We start from the raw sequence: 19,213 nt of genomic DNA, 5'->3' as shown, positions 1-19,213 counted from the left end.
CAAAGGGCCTGACCCGGTGAAGGTAGCGCTGTCTGCGCCCAGATTATCCCTACCCCCAAGGCGGGAGGCCTCGGCCGGGGCTGTGGACAGGCCACTGTAAAAGAGGAAGCCGTTGCTAAGCCAGAATCCGACCCCTCTGGGTCCGAGGGACCAGGCCATAGGGACGGACATGGCGACGACGGACAACCTCTTCAAAGCGGGCGGATCACTGCAACCTAGGGCGTCCCCACCGGATGAGGTCCGTGCTCTTCCAGCTGACAACCAAGGAGACAAAAAAGGAAGGCTTCCTATACCAGAGCAGAGAGGCCAAGAGAAAGACCATCATGGCGGTTCCCCCTCCAGGACGAAGTTTGGGAGGGCGGCCTGGCTCTGTTGAAGAATCAGGCCACGGCCCCAGCTAAACGAGAGAGGCTGGAAAAAAAGTACTGGAGTCCGCACACAAGTGCCTATGGTCACAGCCGTCACCGGACTCTTTGGTATCGGCGGATGCAAGGAAGAGATCTAACCCCTCGGCTCCGTCCCACCAGACAGTGAGGGGCATGAGTTGGACACCATGGGCAGAAGAATCCTCTACTCTGTGGAATCGACTGTCAAGACTGCCAACGCACTGGATTTCCTGGCCAGGTATGACCAGGAACTGTGGTAGAAACTGGCTTCGATTCTGGAGTTCCTACCCAATGACAAGCGGGTGGAAGCGATCTCCCTCCTCCAGGAAGTGGTGTTGGACCATGCCATCACAGTGGCCCTGGACATTGCAGACACAGGTTCCCGACAGATGTGGAATGGGGTCTGCCTGTCGTCGAGGCTGGCTGAAGGCTACCAATCTCTGCCTGGAGGTACAAACGAGGGTACTGGACATGCCCTTTGACGTCAAGGCCATCGACGAGTCCTTACAGGGCATCCAGACTGATAGACTGCGTGTGCCCTGGGCAATCTCCAACAGCACCGCTCTTCCATTCACGCCTCCAGTGGAAAGTCTGCAGGTCTCCGAAGGGTTTCAGTGAAGGTTCGTCATACCGTCAACACTCCTTGTCCATGACCCAGGAAGCATACAGAGACCGTTCCAAGTCTTTCGGTGGAGGTTGCCAGTGCCGTCTCGCCAATGGAGAAACGCAGGTGCTGAAGCAGGACCGAACCGGCCAGGACGTTGGGTGCCCCCCCCACATAGCCCCCCATAACCCCCCCCCACCGCACCCCACCCCCAAGCACACCAGTGGGAGGGCGGCTGGCTAGATTAGTCAGCAAGTTGGAGTAGATCTCCACCAACAGATGGGTGCTGGACACTCTCGTCCACGGTCATAAACTGGAGTTTCAGTGAAAGTGTTTGCGGATCCCTCCAGTGTCCCGGCAAAAGCAGCACATCCCTCAGCCCCTGCACGAAGTACGGGCCAGGCTGAGAAAAGGGGCGATAGAGCTGGTTCCAAAATGACTCCGGGGATCCCGAGTCTACTCCAGATTCTTAGACAAGAAGACCGGGGGCTGGAGGCCCATTCTAGACCTGCAACATTGCAACAAGTAGCTCAAGTCCCAAAAATTCAGGATGGTCACGCTGCAGCACATGCTCGGCAAACTCGAGGACGCTTACTTCCACATCCCCATTCACAGGAAGCATCAGAGGTTCCTGCTCTTCGTAGTGCAGGGAAGTCGCTACCTATTTTATGCCCTCCCTTTCAGCCTGAAGTCGGTTGCCAGAGTGTTTAAGTGCCTGGCAGCAGTAGCCGCCCATCTATTTCTACACAGGATGCACGTGTACCTGTACCTCGACTGGCTCATCCGGGCTAGGTCAAGGGAAGTAGCCTTCGAACCCACAGAGGACTGTCCGGCTGCTGACGGATCTTGGGTTCTCTGTCAATTATCCAAAGTCCTGCTTGACACCATCGCAGAATACTCTGTTCCTTGGATCCAAGCTCAACATGGACGCCTGCCTGCCATCACCCTCGGGGGAGAGGGTAGCGGCCGTACTGGGGAAGGTGCAACGGCTGTTGTCACTGAAGGCCGCCACAGTAAGGACCATAAAGTTGCTGCTCGGCATGATGTCATTGTGCATCTACCTTATCTGATTCTGCAGGTCATGGATGCAACCTCTTCAGGAGTTCCTGGACGCTCGCTGGATACATTTCCAGAAGCTTTGCAGATCAGATCCCTCTCGCCAAGGAGTTCCGTTGGGCGATAAGGTGGTGGGGCTTCCACTCCAATGTCGCCTGAGGCACAGGGTTTCAAACCCCCCCCCCCCACCCCCCCATACCAGGAGATGGTCGCCACGGATGCTTACCTGGAGGGCTGGGGAGCCCACGCAGGATGTCAACACGCCCGAGGCCTGTGGCTGCCTCCGGAGAAGGATCTCCACATCAATATCTTGCAGATGCCGGCAGTGTTCTGGGCCCTCCAGTCATTCTTTTCCGTCCCTGAAGGGCAAAGTGGTGAGGATCTTGACGGTCAACACCACCATGATGTTCTTCACAAGGAAGCAGGGGGGCACCCGATCCCATCACTCTCCAGAGAGGCACAGGACTTGTGGCACTGGGCCGTTGACCAAGAGATGTGACTCATCCCCTTTCACCTGGTGGGAGTTAAAAAAAATAAAAACATTGCGGACTCCCTCAGCAGTGAGCTGCGCTCCTGTCACGAGTGGGAACGTCCGGCAAGATCAGGTGGACTGCATCTTCCTCAAGTGGGGCAGGCCCCTGATTGATCTGTTTGTGAAGGTGGCGAACTCCAAATGGCAGAAATTCGCCAGCACGTTTCACCAGCCGAGGAGCATGGGGGACGCGCTCTCCTTACCGCGGGACAGCCTGTTACTTTACGCGTTAGCTCCATTGCCTCTCCTGCTGTGCGTCATCAATCGACTTGCATAGGGCCAATGCAGGATCATACTTTTTGCCCCGGCGTTGCCGAGGCAGATTTGGTATGCAGACCATGTCAGCCTGTCAACGTTGCCTCCGGTCAAGCTGTCGGTGGTCGCGGATCTGCTCACCAGCGAAGGAGGCGCAATCCTGCATCACGACCCAGGATCGCTGAGCCTGAGGGCTTGGGTCCGGCAGCCCTAGAGTTCGGAGGACTCGAGGGAGTTTCTTGCCAAGGCCAGAGCATCATCGACTCTTAAGTGCTACGTGCACAAGTGGAAGCGTTTTGCTACATGGTGCCGGTCGCAGAAGATCAATCCTCCGAGAGTCACGGCCCTGCCAGGACCCCTCCTCTGTTCGAATTCGTTGTACAGAGCTACAGTGGGCCGGATAGCCAGGAAGGTCGGACCCTGCTTGGGTTTTAAGGAGCGCACCTTTTATTCGTTGCTTTGCTCTGCTGCTGGCTTCTTTCCTGGGTAGTGCAGGACCCTCCAGTCTTCCTACTCCTTGTCAGTCCGACAGTCGCTTCAGGAACCGCAAGCCTGCAGGAACTACCAGGAACAGCCACCTCAGCTACAGCTCCCTCTCTGTTTTAAGGTACTGTGCAAACCCGGTTGTTCGTTTCGTTCAGCCACGGGGAAAGTGTGTGAAATCTTTCTCCAATCCGAGGGCTTGTCCTTCTCTTCTCTTTGAACTAACTTTTCTGCTGACCAACTCAGTCCGAACTTTATCGCGAACTACCCTGAACCGTGTGATCTTGAGCAGAAGTCTTTTGACCTAGTGACTTTGAAAGCCTTTTTTTACCTGATTCTATCACTGTCGTTCCTCTTGCTCAGTTGCCCTGAGTACCTACCTGTTGGTGTGGTTCAATTTCTGTTAACTTTGTCTTTTCCTCCCTTTTAAATTGCTGGAGTGCCATTTTGCTCCCACTTCATTTTGTGAGCTTAACTTGTCTGGAACTTATTGGGAGTGGTGTGGTGTATTAAGAGTGATTTTTAAACTGCTTTAGGCTAGTGAAATGTTATACAACTGAAGAGTAAATAAATGTATATTCTTTTACTTGAAAACCTTGAATCAGTGTTTGTTTGAATCAAGGTAATTGCTGTCCTTTGTGTAACTATTTGATGCTGCTCACTTACTCTTGAGATAAGTCTGGCTGCTCAGCCATTGCTACCACTTTACTGTGTAGTACAGGCTTGTACCAAAGGTGAATTTGTACTGTCACTTGTAGTCTTAATTGTGTTTAGTGTTCCCAAAGGGTACTGCATATAATTCTGCCTAACACGAGCCTCATGGGGGACCGCCCTTCAAACCTATGCATCGGGCTCTTCAAGTTCCTCTCATGGAAAACGGATTTCCTTGTGGCCATCACCTCTGCCAGGATGGTAGGTGAGATCCAGGCCCTACCCTGCAAACAGCCATAGTGACTTGTCACGGATTGAGGTTGGTGCTATAGATGCAACCCTCCTTCATGCCAAAGGATCCGTCAGAATCCCACCTCAAAGAGCCTTTGATGTTGCCTGTGTTCTTTCCAAACCTTTGTCACCGGCTGAAAGGACTTTGCACTCCCTAGACTTTGCTTGTTCTCTGAAGTTCTACTTGGCATGCAGAAATCAATTTTGTAAGACGTTAGAAATGTTTGAACTTGGGTCCTGTGAACCATGTGAAGGCCTTGTCCAAGTCCTCCATCTTAAAGTGGCTCTCCGGTCATCAGTTGGCTAACAGACCACTGCCCGGCTGTCCGAGAACCCATTTCACCAGAGAGATAGCTGCAACGGCAGCGTTCCTGTCTGTTGTGCCCCTGCTGGACATTTGCAGGGCGGCTACTTGGAGGTCCACGCACCCCTTCACGAGATTCTACTGCATCGACAGTGATTCCAGAGATGAGTCCAGTGTCGGCCAAGCAGTGTTACACAACATGTTCCCTTGAAGGTAAGCTGTTGCAGAGGTAAGAGTATCTGCTTCTGTTGAGCCTTATCACCTCCCAGGGTTGTGTAATGTTGTACTGCTATGTATTCTTTATTCATGAGCATGTGAATCCATGCCAGACCCCATGCTGGAGAAGGAATAAGTTACTTGCCTCTAACTATTGTTCTCCAGCATGAGTCTGGCATGGATTCACATGCAAACTCTGCCTCCTGCCCCTCTGTGGCTCTTCTCGTTCACACTGCCACTTTATGTGCTTACCAGATCTGAAGATGGCTGCCAGAGGAGGGGCTTGGGGAGAGGGCAGTCACTGGATGGGGGCAGTATGACCCGGAGTGCAGTGACTGTTTTAGAGGAGAAATACAGTTTCTTAGTGAAACAGTTTTTTCTTTTACAGAGGATTCCCAGCCTAACGCAGAATATTCATGAGCATATGAATCCAAGGTCCACCCATCCATGCTGAAGTACAATAGTTACTGGTAAGTAACTTGTTTCTTCCTGCTCCATTGGGACAGATATCCCATAGCTATGGAGGAAAGGGGACTATGTAGTAAGAGTACAGCAGTCTATAATGTTTTATTTTTTTGCTTGATAGGAGCGGTTGCTACGATAATCCTGGGGAAAGCCGAAAATGAAGTGTAACAAAATTGTATTTAGAGGAGGAAAAAGGATGCCATCGCATTAGCCTAGAGGGGGGGAGTGGGAAGAGGAGTAACATGTCAATTGTGAAGTTGGGGGTGGACTAGGGTTCCAATTCTGGGTAGAACATTTCTTATTGGGGGAATCGTGCAAGTTTACTGCAGTAATGATGCAAGATGTGATGGTAAAAGGAACTGCATCACACGAACAAAAGAGTGATGCTGGGTAATGGGAGAGGGTCAGGGAGGGGAAAAAGCAATTGAAGACTGTGTGGACCAAGAAAAGAAGGGTGGGGACGACACATGGTGAGTGCCTGTGAGGATGGGAAGATTTATTTTTCAAGCGCTTTTGTCTCCTCGCGGGAATCTGCTCATTGCCCTGCTACCGTGGGAAACGGGATGATTCTGGTAAATTCTCATGGGAAAAGGGAGTTGAAAAAAATATTTTACACCTGCAGAAATCACGTCTAGTAGGCATGGTGCAATGGGTCTTTTGGGGGAGGTGGGGGGGTATTTTTTGTAACATGTACAGGGCCACGGCCAAAGGCCATGACTAGTGTGGGCTTTGATCAAATTGTATTATAACACAACTTTAGTTAAGAGAGTCAATCTGATGAGGTTTAACACTACAAAACTCTTAAAATAAGCGGATGTGGGAAATGACCACCTTAACATGCCGTCCTTTGCAAATCCCATGTGCACATACCTATTCTAACAGAAGGGAAATGCAATAACATACAAAATGACATCACGGGGGACATCCAAGGGGGCCCTCAGGGTTATGGTTATCACTTCCCACATCTGCTGAATTTCAAGGGTTTTGTTGCGTTAAATCTGATCACCTTAACTCAAGTTTTTTCACTAAATATATATGTATTTGATCTTGAAGAGTGTATGTTTACTGAAAGTTATGTCAGCAAGGGGTGTTATTGTAATCCTATCCTGATAGTCCATATACCCACTACTCACTATGCTCATTCAAGTCGATGTCCCCGCAGACTTATTTCCCTTCATGACAGGCAAGGTTATAGTAGACTGGAAAGCTAAGTTGGCTACCTCAATTTCTGAGGATGAATTGCTGGCGTTGCTGATCAATCGTAACGAGGCAGGATTTTGTATGGATGCCATATACATTCAGCAACGCATTGCCATGAGATTCTATTGGACGTAGTTCATACGCTTAATATTGCACCTGACAATTGTTGGAGTTGCAACAAACCCAACAATACACTTTGCCATATGCTCGAACTGCAAGGAAATAGATCAGTTCAAAACCCTTAGCCAGTACATTTCTAAAACCCAAAATTTGAATTTGAGCCTGACAAAATCCATGTTGCTGTATAACTATGAGATCTGTTAGATCATACCTTCAATCTAAAATGGTTGGGTAATTATAAGCTTAAAGGCAGGGAAAGGTTTACTGTGATATTGGAAAAACCTGTAATCACATCACCCCCACATCATGAGTGACCAAAATGACAGCCATAAGAGCATGTCCCACGAGCTGAATGGCAAGGAATACATGTTTGACACTATATGGGGAATCTACTTTAATACTGTGGGACTTTACTGCCTAGGAGTTCTCAGAGAAGTTTTTGATGGTGGGTTTATGAAAATTGGAGGAACTCAAAAGCAGCTTGCCTACCCCTTCACTTTCTCCTACAAGTCCCTCTCTGTTCCCCCTTCCCACTGCTACTTCACCCACTGTCTCGTGAGCTTAGATGGATACAAATTGGAATGTACACTTTAAACTGGCTTGTAGAATTGTTTTGATTTTAGAGACCAGTTAAACAGGAGTTTCTGATGCTCACCACGACTGATGTCAGTTTTTGTACTACTTCATATATTCTTAAAATTGGAAATTAAAATGTACATAGGAGATGATGGGCAGCTCCTGGTTAAAGTCAACGCAAGAATTGTCAACAGTTATCAACTTTGTAGGGTTATTGCAGAGAAGGCTGTCTTCTGTCTGGAGTGGATGAGGGACCATAATTTGAATCTAGACTCCGATTCATTTCCGATGAAGTCCCAGTGGGGGGCTGAGAGGGGGGGGGAAGATCAGAGGTATTGAGGAATACCAAGTTTCAGTCTGGAGCCCAGGAAACAGGTGTCCAGGCGCAATACAGACACAGAAGACCTGGGAGTCATGATTTCGAGGACCACCAAGATGTGAATGTTGCTAAAAGGTTGCTAAAATGCATCATAGAAATCCCTAAGAAGGGATTGTTTGCAGTTTACACTTTTAAAGTAGCTGTTTAACGCTGCCGGGTCTGCACCCAGAGCCTTCACTATTTGAGAAAAGGGACCAATGGTGCAAATGAGGTTGGTAGTCTCACATTTCAAGAGATGAGCTTCAAGTTGGACACAGCAGCAGCAGCGATGAGAATTCAGAATGACCCTTGTTCGGGTCAGCAAATGCTTTTGTCTGGATCCAGTGTTACAGATGTGGAGGTTCTCTTGAAGGAAGGACATCAGCCGGAACCTAGCCAGAAGAGTCCTGTTATGCACTTTGACAGTAATATCAATGCCATTGGGTTTCCAACAAAATAGTTCTGCTTTTTGGATTGTGTGGGACAAGGCCGTGTGCTTTAGGCAGCACAAATCCGCTGTAGAGATGGATGTTCGAACTGTCGTTAGCTGTTCAAGGGGAGAAATGTACTTCAGATTCCCTCTGGTTGTGGCTTTCGACTAGGTAATGGCAGTAGGACTCCATATACATGCATAGGGCTTGGGTTTAGCCCAGCCTGTGAACCCTAATCTATGCACCATTTCAACATCTTAAAGTCCTCCAATCAGTGGAGGCCAGCCTCACTCCAGCTTTCACAGGCATACAGAGGACAGAAGTGGAGTAAAGCTAGTTGCCTAGTTACAGGCCCTTAAAAAAACAAGAGTGCAATTTTTTTCTTGCTTGGAGAGGAAATGCTAAAAATGAGGGCAACTGGCTACACTACGGTGCAGCCCCTTAGTTGCAATCTGATGCTAGCCTTTCAAGACACTGTCTGGATGTGAAAACTCAACCAAGGACACGATGGGGCATTTTTGGAGTACCCCAGCTCTCGTATTCATAAGGGCTCCCGAGGCAGCACAGAAATAAAGTTGCAGTCCCCATTAAGGCTTTCCTTACTGGGGGAGAAAGAGGTCAAGACAAAGAAGACAACAGAAATGTTAGCAAACTCGCTTAGAAAAAGGGATTTTCTTACCCAGCATCACTTTGGTTGTCCCAGAAAAGCTACTAAAAAGGTAGTAAAATCTAATTTTAAAATGGTGTCCTTATTTTAAGTAATAGTGAAAGACGAGTCAACCATTTCTTTTGTTGATGGGACTAGGGCCTCAGTGCCATCCTAACGCATAGATAAGCTTCTTGGAGCGAAAAACTAATTACTGATCAGTTTTCTGCAATGTGGACACCAGATCGAGGTGCTTGTAGAAGTAATTCATTTAATCATAATTGCTGCAAGTTGCTTCTGGCCTTTTATGTGAAATCATTGCAACCATATCTTTGAGTGCGAGTAGTAAAACATTTGCATTTTTAACATATTACCATAACCTTGTTTGTCTTCACAGAATACTGCCTTTCTATATGGCCTTGGCTTGGTCTACTTCCATTACAATGCATTTCAGTGGTAAGTTTGAGCAACACATACATTTTTTATTTTTGCAGGTGTGCATTCTGGTGTGTTTATATATTAATCTATAAATGTGGAGTCAGTTAATTTTAATACTTGTCATGTTGCATCTTGCAAAGAGCATGCTGCCATTCGGGGATTTTTCGAAAATGATTACAGATGTGAAATGTTCTCCAGCATTGGATCTTTCATAGATTCACATAGCTTGAATATTCCCAGTCATTAGGCCGGGAATTCTAGGATTCTTAGTCTGACCGCAGTGAATATTCAAAGCATGTTCATCTATGAAAGAGGACAATGCTATTTAACTGGAGTTACAGGTAAGCAATGTACTCATTTTTATTGGTTTACAAAGATGCTAAATTGGATCAAAAGTAAGTTTTCTTGGAGCTTTTATTGCAATGGAGTTCCCTCCAAGAATACAGCTGATCTGATCTCAATGTATAGGTAAGATTGCAGACCCTTGCTTAAATGATCTCTCTAGGCAGATACTTGTATTATTCATATTGCACCCATCTGCCAAAACTAAAGGCAGGTCTCCCAAATACATGTCATTAAAGTAAAAAACATGGCAAGGTTTTCACATAAGGGACATTTAATTGGCCTCCAGTGGGTAGCTGTTGGTGTTTTTTACTTAGTTGCATACTGATTTTTGATTTTCTTAGTATCAGCAGTTTCATGTTTTTTAAAGTACTGTCTAATGTATCCAGTGTACTTTATGTCCCGAGAGTTCAAAGCCTGCCTGTCTATATGCCTCTTTGCATAGTATACAAGTCGTGCCTGCCTTTGTCTCTACTTTGGCTCTTGGTTGGTGGAAGAATCACCTTTGAATCTCTCTGCATTTCATTTAAAGAAATACACAACTGAGGAAAGTCTCTAGTTGGGACCTTTTTACATACTTAGTAAGATTTGCAGAAGCTGACCTATCTGGTTTCCATACGATTATCTTCTCTAGTTATCATATATTACAGGATTGTGCGTGTCTACCCTGTTGCAGATCTACCAAAACACTTGGTGGCTGACTACTTGTAACACAGAGTAGAAGCTAGATGATTTAAAATGCAGAATGTAAATTTCTTTATCTGGATCCTGTATGCCCTACCACTTAATCATTACTTCAAAGAATTTCACGTTAGATCTGATGTTATTGAAGTTTGAACTTAGTTTATAGATGATACCTGCACCTTTCTAACATTTTGGTCTGTACACTTGATATTTTCTCAAATTCCTATCTATTTTGTAATTGCTGTTTGGTTTAGAATGCAAAATAAACCTTTCACAAAATTATAATTGCACATAAAAGAACTAGCAAAAAAACTAAACAGAGAAAAACATATAAACAACAATCCGAATTTGAAACCTTTTCAAAAACCTTAAAACTTGATTTGAGGATTAAAACATGTCACACAATTGGCTTAAAGTGTCAAATTTAACATCAAAGATACTTGATCTGCATTCATCTTTCTAACCCAAATAATCACTTGTATCTACAACACTGTCTAAGAATTTGGAGAAATAGTTGATCCTATTACCTCTAGAAGATGGCCATGTTATAAGCCGATGTCTTAATGTTTCCATTTCAAAATTAGATTTACAGAGCCTACATGTTCCATCTTTATGCTTAATCCCCAGCCTAGGTCCAGATACCTCTTAACTTGGGCAATAGATGAAATCCAAATCTCATGAAAAGCATTTTTATCTGAAAGATGGGAGAAAGCGTTCTTAATCTGACAGAAGCAATATGAAATGATGTAACTAAGTAAATGGCATCTAACCCTAAAATAATGTGCATACTCTTTACGTAAGGAGTAGGTTTTTATTCTGTCCAGAGTATTAATCCAATCCATATAGTTTTTTTTTAACCCAAGTAGGATTAGTTATGAGATTGGAAGACTAATCCTAGACACTGGAGGAGGTTTTCATTGGAAGAGGCCAAACGACCGACCCATCATTTGTGGGGACTTGGCTAGTAAGATTCTATTTAGAACTTTAAATAATGACTCTTGAGGCGGATTCAACATCTTTTTCTATGGGCATAATTTCTTCCCAGAAAAGCCAAGTGTTTTGAGATAAAGCCCAAATTAAATCATATGAAGCAGTTTGGTAAACTATTTGGCAGTGAACGCACTTTCTTCCATATCAAACCCTCCAAGGTGTTAAGGACACCTCCTGTATTGTCCAAACCAATTTCCAGTCCATATAATATTAGTACCCGGCGAGAGTCAACCAGAATGTAAGAAACATGGCAGCCCCTCCTCCAATGAGGAGGCTTGAAGCAGGGCCATACCAGCTCCGAGCCTCCACACGGCTGGAGGCTGCCTTTGTCCCTTGCCTGGGATTCAGGTAAGTTATTTGATTTATTCCCCCACCCCCTCTGCCCTGCACACAATCCTCTCCCCGCCCTCCCAACCCCACTTACCTTCCGATTTCTGCCTTTTTGGGAGTGAATGTGCTGAGAACACTTCCCAGCGCGTTCTGTTCCCAGCGCGTCCGCACTCAGTGGCCGCCATGGACTCAGTTTTCCCTTTCCCGGCGGCCATTTCCTTTGACATTTTTCTTTTCTGTCCCGAAACGCTGCAGTGTTTTCGGAACAGAAAAGAAGGCTATTAGTACCCCGGTCTTGCGGGCCGAGGTACTAATAGCAATATGCCCCGAGACGCGGGGGCATTACCGAGGCAGGTAATGCCCCGGGGCCTTCGTTAAGGACTTCGCTTCGCTCGGGTCTATAACTCTGGGCCCCGGGGCATTACCTGACTCGGTAATGCCCCCGCGACTCGGGGCATATTGCTTAAATGTGGACTATTTTCATCGAATAGTACTCCATGACTGGAATGAAAGAGAATTTGGACAGCCTAAAATACATTTGTAAGCTAGGCAATTGTCATGATTCCTGCCCCTCATGTCCCCAGCCCTCCAAGATGTCAGGCTGGAGCCAGGCCACGATCACCTACATGGCCCTCAAGGGCCTCTCCATCCCTCCAAAGACCCACTTGGAGTCAGACTTGGCGCTTGTGGCACCAGACTCACTCACTCCCATAGGATAACATTGTAGTGCATTGATGGGGACAAGATGGATTCCCCCACATTTTCGGTTCCCAGAACTGCATGTGCAGTCTAGTCTTTTGGGTGTGGTTCAGCCCAGAGACACCTGGGATACCCAGAGACTATTTAAGCCACACCCAGGCTGAGAAACATGCTTTGCGTTTTCTGCACCTGCAGCGTGACACTCACCGTGTTCGGATCGGTCTCCAGTAGGGCCTGCATCTTTCTTCTGTGCTCAGCTCCTGCAAGGACAAGAACACAGTTAGGAACAGCCTTACCTTGCAGCGCTTCTGCCCATCATTCAACGCTCCTTCTGTTCTGCGGGCATCTTCGGCGGTGTCATTCCCATCCCGGCACGCCGCTTCCTAAGGAAAAGGGGAAAAGAACAGAAAAAAGGCATTAGTAAGCATTCTGCAAATCTTCGATTATTTTTAAATACTGTACGAGCTCCAAACGCTTACCTGAATCCCAGCCGCTCTGGGGGGAACTCGGTCTCCGGAACTTCTCGTCCATCTGCAAGAGGGAAAAGACACTCCAGGTTAGCGTGGAAACATCTAGAGGCGCCGCATACTGTGCTTACTCACTGCATTTGTTCATAACCGGGATCCACGGTGAAAATGTTGCGGCACCTAAAAGACACAGTAAAAGAACTGTTCAATACAAATACATAAGGGGTGCATCGCGCATTTCGTGCTCTCGCCTTCAGCGCTACTCATCTCAGCAGCACGCCGCCATCCCCGGGCGCCGGCCATCATCTAAGGAAGGAAAGGAACGAAGTTGGAGAACTGTTCAAAAGACCTATACTTACCTGTCGGACTCTTGCCAGTGAAGTAACTAGGCATCAACGAGCCCGCATCAATCGACGCGCCACTGCGCTGTAAGCAGGACGGAGAGCGCACTATCCAAGAAAACAAGGTGAGCTGTAGATCAAAGGGAACAGTTAGACCTCGGGGGAGAAGGGGTTCAAGCACACAGAGACAATAGGGAGTTAAACTCTACCAATCCTGTGTTTCAGGCCCAGTCTCCAGTCGAATAGCCTCCAGGGAAGGGTTCGAGGTCGTAAGCGGTCAGAACAGGCTGAGTGACGTCCCCGTGGATACCAGGTGAGCGCTACAGCAATAAGAGATTTTACCTTATTTCTAAGCATTTTTTTCCCAATTTTTAGTTGAAATTTGCTATTTTTCATATAACTTTATTTCGATAGAATAGATCATAAAAGTTGGATACAGAATTCATCTCATACACGATCAGCAGATTAAGAATCCCAGAAGGTGTTAAAAAGACCAGTAACACAATTCTGCTGACGGTTGATGTACTTTACCCTCTTCCTCCAGGTCTGTTGAACAAAATTCCTCATGAGTCGCCAATTCACCCCTTCTCCTCCTCCTGCCCCCCTCGGCAAAGCATAGGTAAAAAAAGGGCCTCGCTCAATCCCCTTGTGCGAAATTGTTTAAAAAGAGGTATCATATATTTCTTTCTGATAAAAGAATATTCTGGACTAAAAAAAGATGAAATGTAATCTGCTCTTGGCATGGCAACATTTGGGCAAAAAGGACAAACTGCTGAATTACTTGCACTTCAGACTGGATAGAGACAGAATACCAATACCCAGTTTCAAAAAGTGTTCATCGATTTCGGCCACATACTGTCTAACATTCAAAACCCGGATTTGTTTTCCACAGTACATATGAGGCTAAGCAGGGTGAATTTCCGAAAATCACACAAATTTCACTCTCCCATATTATTGCGTACCCCTTATTTAGCTGCAAAGTTATTTGGTATGAGTTCGGGATGGTACCAATAAATTCCCCACTACATAACAATCATTTCCTTTTTTATAGCCATCAGCCACAATCATTTTGAACTTCCTGGTTGGGGTAAAACATATGATACTGCTTTTCTATAATTACCCAAATTACAATCTGTCCATAGGCGGATCCATAGGAACGCAGGCCGCGCACAACAGATAAAACCAATAATCTGCAAATCCATGTCCCAGAAAACCAGGTCATTGGGGGCATTTGTAGGTGGGCCCAGCATACCTTTCAAGAATTTGCGTTTCGCCACCTGCAGCGAGTTGGTATTGCACATACCCCATAATGGGCCGTCTGTCTGGCTCGGCTCTTATAAATATGGAAGGTTGCCCTCACCGGTCCTGCCCCATGGTCCTGGACAAACCTTGACAGGGCCCCACAGTGCCTTATTAGCTTAAGGGCGTTCCTGTTTACCTAATTGTTCCACAAACAGTTAGCCGTCATTCTCACCCCTAGATAATCATACTGTGTAACCTGTTCAACTGGACCATCTGAGTCACACTACAAGACAAGGTTTGCTCTTGGCCATGTTTTTTGTAAACACCAATGATTGCGTTTTCTGAACATTGATGGTCAAACCATTGTCCTTACCGACATTTTCAAAGATGACCAGTTGCTTACGGAGACCTCAGGGTGTAAAAGCGAGCACGACAGCATTGTCTGCAAATAAGAAAATCTGGATTTTCTCATTTGCAATTGACGGTGCATCAGTGAACTTTGCCAAAAGGGAATCGATAACCCCATTGATGAACAATCAAAACAAACTGGGGGCATGGACATAGCCTTGCCCGACTGCCAAATCAATTTTAACTTTGCCCGTTGTATGGCCTTCCAGTGCATACCCGATGACGGCCTCGTTATTACTTTACACGGATTGAATCGCTTTCAGGATACCAGGTGGAATACCCATATTCTTCAATACTTGCCACATTCTTGCCCTAGGGACACTGTCAAAGGCAGTTTTGAGTTTGATGAATATTGGATAAATATTCATGTTCCTCAATGTGACAAATTTCTCCAGGATCAAATAAAGCCTCATGACTTGATCAGTGGTGCCAACGCTGCGCTGGGACCCGGCCTGCAGGTAGTTTTAGATATGGAACCCTAAATAGAGATGTCTGTTCGCTCTCAGGCTTGAACCCGTCCACAGACCAATTCATAATCTTAGGTGACCCTGATTTGTTTGATTACTATTTTGTACTTTTGTGAATTAACCATCAGATTGTTATTCCTTGCTTATGAGGAAAATGACCATAATTTCCTTTGAAGCTCCTCAAGTAAAAAAAAAGGCAAATGTGAGCCAATGCAAGGCTGGGTGTCCAAATTTCACAGGGAAATAATACTGTCCCACAAGTTGATGTCTGAGAAATATAAATGGAAGTGCATTGGGGCTAAAATACAACCCTGCCAGGTCGCCATCCGTGTTCACTGTAGTTAGTATTTTAGAATAACAATGGTGCAGAATAACAAGTTTTAATAGACATTTGGGTATCCAGCAGTCTTTTGGTTCGTGCCACAAGCTTTCCCTTTAGACTGTCAAATGCACTGGGAAAGGTCAATACTAGCAAGCGTCACTTATAAATAAACCCTTGGAGGAATCCAACCTGTTCGGGAAAGCGGTCGACGAGGCCCTCGAGACTGCAAAAAAGGAGCATGACACCCTGAAAACACTAGACCAAATTACACAAAGACCCTCTACAAGACAAGGATCTGGGTCCAGATGGCTTTTTCGTGGCCAACGCTTGTCGAGGGGGCAAAAAAGGGCGCTTGTCAAGGAGAAAAACACTCGTCGGCGGACCAGAGCTGGCTGTCTAAGGGGAAAATAACCAAAACGGCAACAGACAGGTCGACCGGGGGAAAAGAAAAGCGCAGGCAGGAGCCGACTAATGCATAGCCCACACAGGTTCCACAGGCAGAATTGGACCAATCAGGGGTGCAAGAAGCAATCCAGCACCATCCTATCATGGCTCCAGTTTCTCCAATCATGTACCCATAAGTCATGCCTGAAGACATCTTATATGAAGTGTATTCCGAGTTGAAGCTCAGCACCCATCATCGCCCGTGTTCTCAGAGTCCACAACCATGGGAAAGCTCTTGCAACCGTCTCTGCCATTAAGATCGCTGCATCTCCCGCAACATCCACAATCTAGCCCCAGAGAACCAATGGATATTCCTGTGGCACAACCACAAGAACCCCTGCTAAATCCGCAATCTCTGCTCTACACTCCAGAATGTATTCACTCACTAGACTTCCAGCTGGACTGCAGGCCCCAGTGGCTACAAACCACCTTTAGCACCACTAAGGCACCAGCCACAAATAACCATCTCTCCTCCGCAAAAATCAGACCAGGAACGGAAACGTAAAGAGAGATTGCTCTCCCCATAATGTCGCAACTCTAAAAGGCAGGTGACATCCAGGGGTTCAGGCTCTAATACAGCAGAAATCTGCTGCACTGAGTAGGAGGAAGGCAAGTTTACGGATAAGGGCACAGATCAAGGCCCGCAAGACATATCCACCACTACATCGTCACCAGAGGATGATGACCAGTGGGACAGAGACGATCAGTTGGATGACCAGCTGGAGGAAGCCCCAAAACCATCACCGCCAGATGAGATTTGGGCATTCGACAGCATGGGGTCTGACATGGACTCTCATGATAATGAATATTCCCCATCAGGCTGGGAATTCTCGGTAAAAGAAACAGTTTCACTTTCACTTGCAAACTGTATTTCTCCTTTAAACCAAACACTCTCCCTGCGTTATACTGCCCCCATCCAAAACAGTCCTCTCACTAAGCCCCTCCACTGGCAGTCCTCTTCAGATTTTTAACGCACACTTCAGTGTTGTGAGTCCTCGAGTCTGCTCTGGAAAAACGTTCTAGGTTTGTTCCAAAAGAGCCAGTGTGCTATTTTTCTTCATCTGCCGACTGCGGGGACCCGTTGTCAGTAAATTTCAGCACCCCTCAAGGATGAAGATCGGCGAAGTTTCCAGAAGGCCATCAGCCTACTTTGCGCCCTTCGACCATGATGGAGGAGGGGGGGGGGGGCTACGGAATGTGTTTGTGGAAGACGAGCATCTACAATGCCTCTACTGCCTACATCCGGAGCATAAGGAGGTGGAGTGCGAGATATGCCTCGGTTTCTCCAAGAAGACGATGAGGGACAGGCACAGTAGACTGCGTGGCTTAACGCGAAGGCCTTTGAGGGAACCTCATCCGTGGGGGCCCAAGACGAGGCCAATAACCTAAAGTCCGAGTCTACCAGGGTCGATGCGGAAGCGGTTACCAAGGTGGATAGAGCGCGATTGACCTCACCCTCCATTGCCAGCCACAATCGGGCTCCTCAAAAAGGAAATTTACCCTGGTAAATTGCAGGAGAAATCTGAGAAGCTGCGAACGGAGGTGAAGGCCGAAGTAAGTGCCCAAGTGAGCCTTTGGTGTTATCTGTTTTTTTTTCCTGAAACCTTTGTCGCCGGAAGAAAGGGCCTTGCATTCGCTGGACGTTACTTGTGCCCTGAAGTTATAAGTCCCACCCATGAAGAGTTGTCCGAAGACTTTACAGCTGTTTGTAAAGTTTGGTCCTGTGAACCATGGGAAGGCCTTGTCCAAAACTTCCATTTCAAGATGGCTCACCAGCTGCATCATGCACTGTCATCGGTTGGCTAACTGACTGCTACCTGGCCGTCTGAGAGCCCACTCCACCAGAGCGATCGCTGCGACTGCAGCGTTCCTGTATGGTATGCCCCTGCTCTACATCTGCAGAGCTGCTACGTGGAGGTCCACTCACACCTTCATGAAATTCTACTGCGTCGACGGGGATTCCAGGGAGGAGTCCAGAGTTGGCCAAGCAGTGTAACCCAACCTGTTTGCTTGAGGCGAGTCTGTTCCAGGTGTAAGTGTAACTGCTTCTTTTCAGCCTTGCCACCTCCCATGGTTGTGTAATGTTGTACTGCTATGTATTCATGAGCATGTATTCCAGACCCCACGCTGGAGAAGAAACAAGTTACCTGTAACTATTGTTCTCTAGCATTGGCCTGGATTCACATGTGAACCCTCCTTTCGACCCCTCTGTGGCTCTTCTTGGCCATTCTGCCTCTTTATGTGCTTACCAAATCTGAAGATGGATGCCAGAGGAGGTGCTTAGGGAGAAGGCTGTCATTGGCTGGGGGCAGTATGACCCAGAGGACAGTGATTGTTTTAAAGGAGAAATACAGTTTGTAACTGAAAGTGAAAGTTTTTTCTTTTTACCAAGGATTCCCAGCATGATGACGGATCCATTCCAGGCCCGTGCTGGAGAACAATAGTTAAAGGTAAGTAACTTGTTCCTTCCACTCACTCATTACGAAGGCTTGCCAGTAGTTTGGCCTCATCCCCTCAGAGGAGACATTCTTGTTTTTGTTTTGATAACATGAATGAAAGAAAATCAGTGATGGCAATTCCAATCCTTGACCAGGTGTGGCAAGAGGGGCTCTGTACCATGAGACACCCTTTTACAGAACTAGCTTTTAAAGGCAGGCTAGAGAAAATGTTCAAGGCACCAAACAGCACTCCCAAGTGTCTCAAATCGCAGCTGTCCCTGCAGGAGTTGTCTCAGCAGCAGCCAGCAGAAAGTTGCACACTCGGTCACGTAAATGTACTGTCACCAGAAGCAGAATGCTGGAAAATGGACACACTGGGGAAACAAGATAATTGCGGTGGGCGCCACCACAGTATAAGCGGCCAACGCGCTGGCTATCATGTCCAGGTATTACCCAAAATGTGGCATAGATCGGCGCTCATTCTGGAACACTTGCCAGAACAGAAGCACACCGAAGCAAAAGCCATCTTGAAGGAAGGAGTGGAGGCTGTGAACCATAGTATCAACATTGCAGTTAACCTCGCCGAGACTGGTTTTAAACAAATTAATAACTGGGTAGTTCTCAGGAGGAAAGAACGGCTCCACTGTACAGATTTTAGACCTGATGTACAGCAGAAGGTGCTGGACATGCCTTTATAAGGTGATAGCCTGTTCAGGCCCAAAATTGATGAGGCACTGAAAACAATTAAAATTGACATGGTCCGCTCTTTCACTACGCTACAAACAAAATGTACTTCTTGTATGTTTCGTGGAGCAGTGGGAAGATCAACCTCATCAAACGTCGGAGGCGCCAGACAGTACTGGAAAGCCTCTCATTCACATGGATACAAAAAAACTATCCCAAGACTACCAGAGAACAAGAGAATACAGGCAACAGCAGCAGTGGCGAGGATCTAAAGGCTCATAGAGGGGTAGAGCTAAACCTCAGGCCTGACTGTGCAGCCCAAACAGCACCTGTGGGGGGGAGG

General features: G+C 46.9%; 1 protein-coding gene across 5 annotated transcripts in view; it reads left to right on the top strand.

Moving 5' to 3' along the window:
- Positions 1-19,213, top strand: part of KDM6A (lysine demethylase 6A) — a 1,954,130-nt gene that overhangs the window by 264,278 nt on the left and 1,670,639 nt on the right. For all 5 annotated transcript variants that reach the window (XM_069636498.1, XM_069636499.1, XM_069636495.1 and 2 more), the window contains exon 5: positions 8,972-9,030. In XM_069636498.1, the coding sequence (XP_069492599.1) occupies positions 8,972-9,030 (59 nt within the window). The remainder of the gene's footprint in view (positions 1-8,971; positions 9,031-19,213) is intronic.

Source organism: Ambystoma mexicanum, chromosome 7p (genome assembly GCF_040938575.1).
Source record: "Ambystoma mexicanum isolate Mex_15411 chromosome 7p, UKY_AmexF1_1, whole genome shotgun sequence".
In the NCBI taxonomy this organism is placed as follows: domain Eukaryota; kingdom Metazoa; phylum Chordata; class Amphibia; order Caudata; family Ambystomatidae; genus Ambystoma; species Ambystoma mexicanum.
This window is presented reverse-complemented; position numbering and strand designations above follow the sequence as displayed.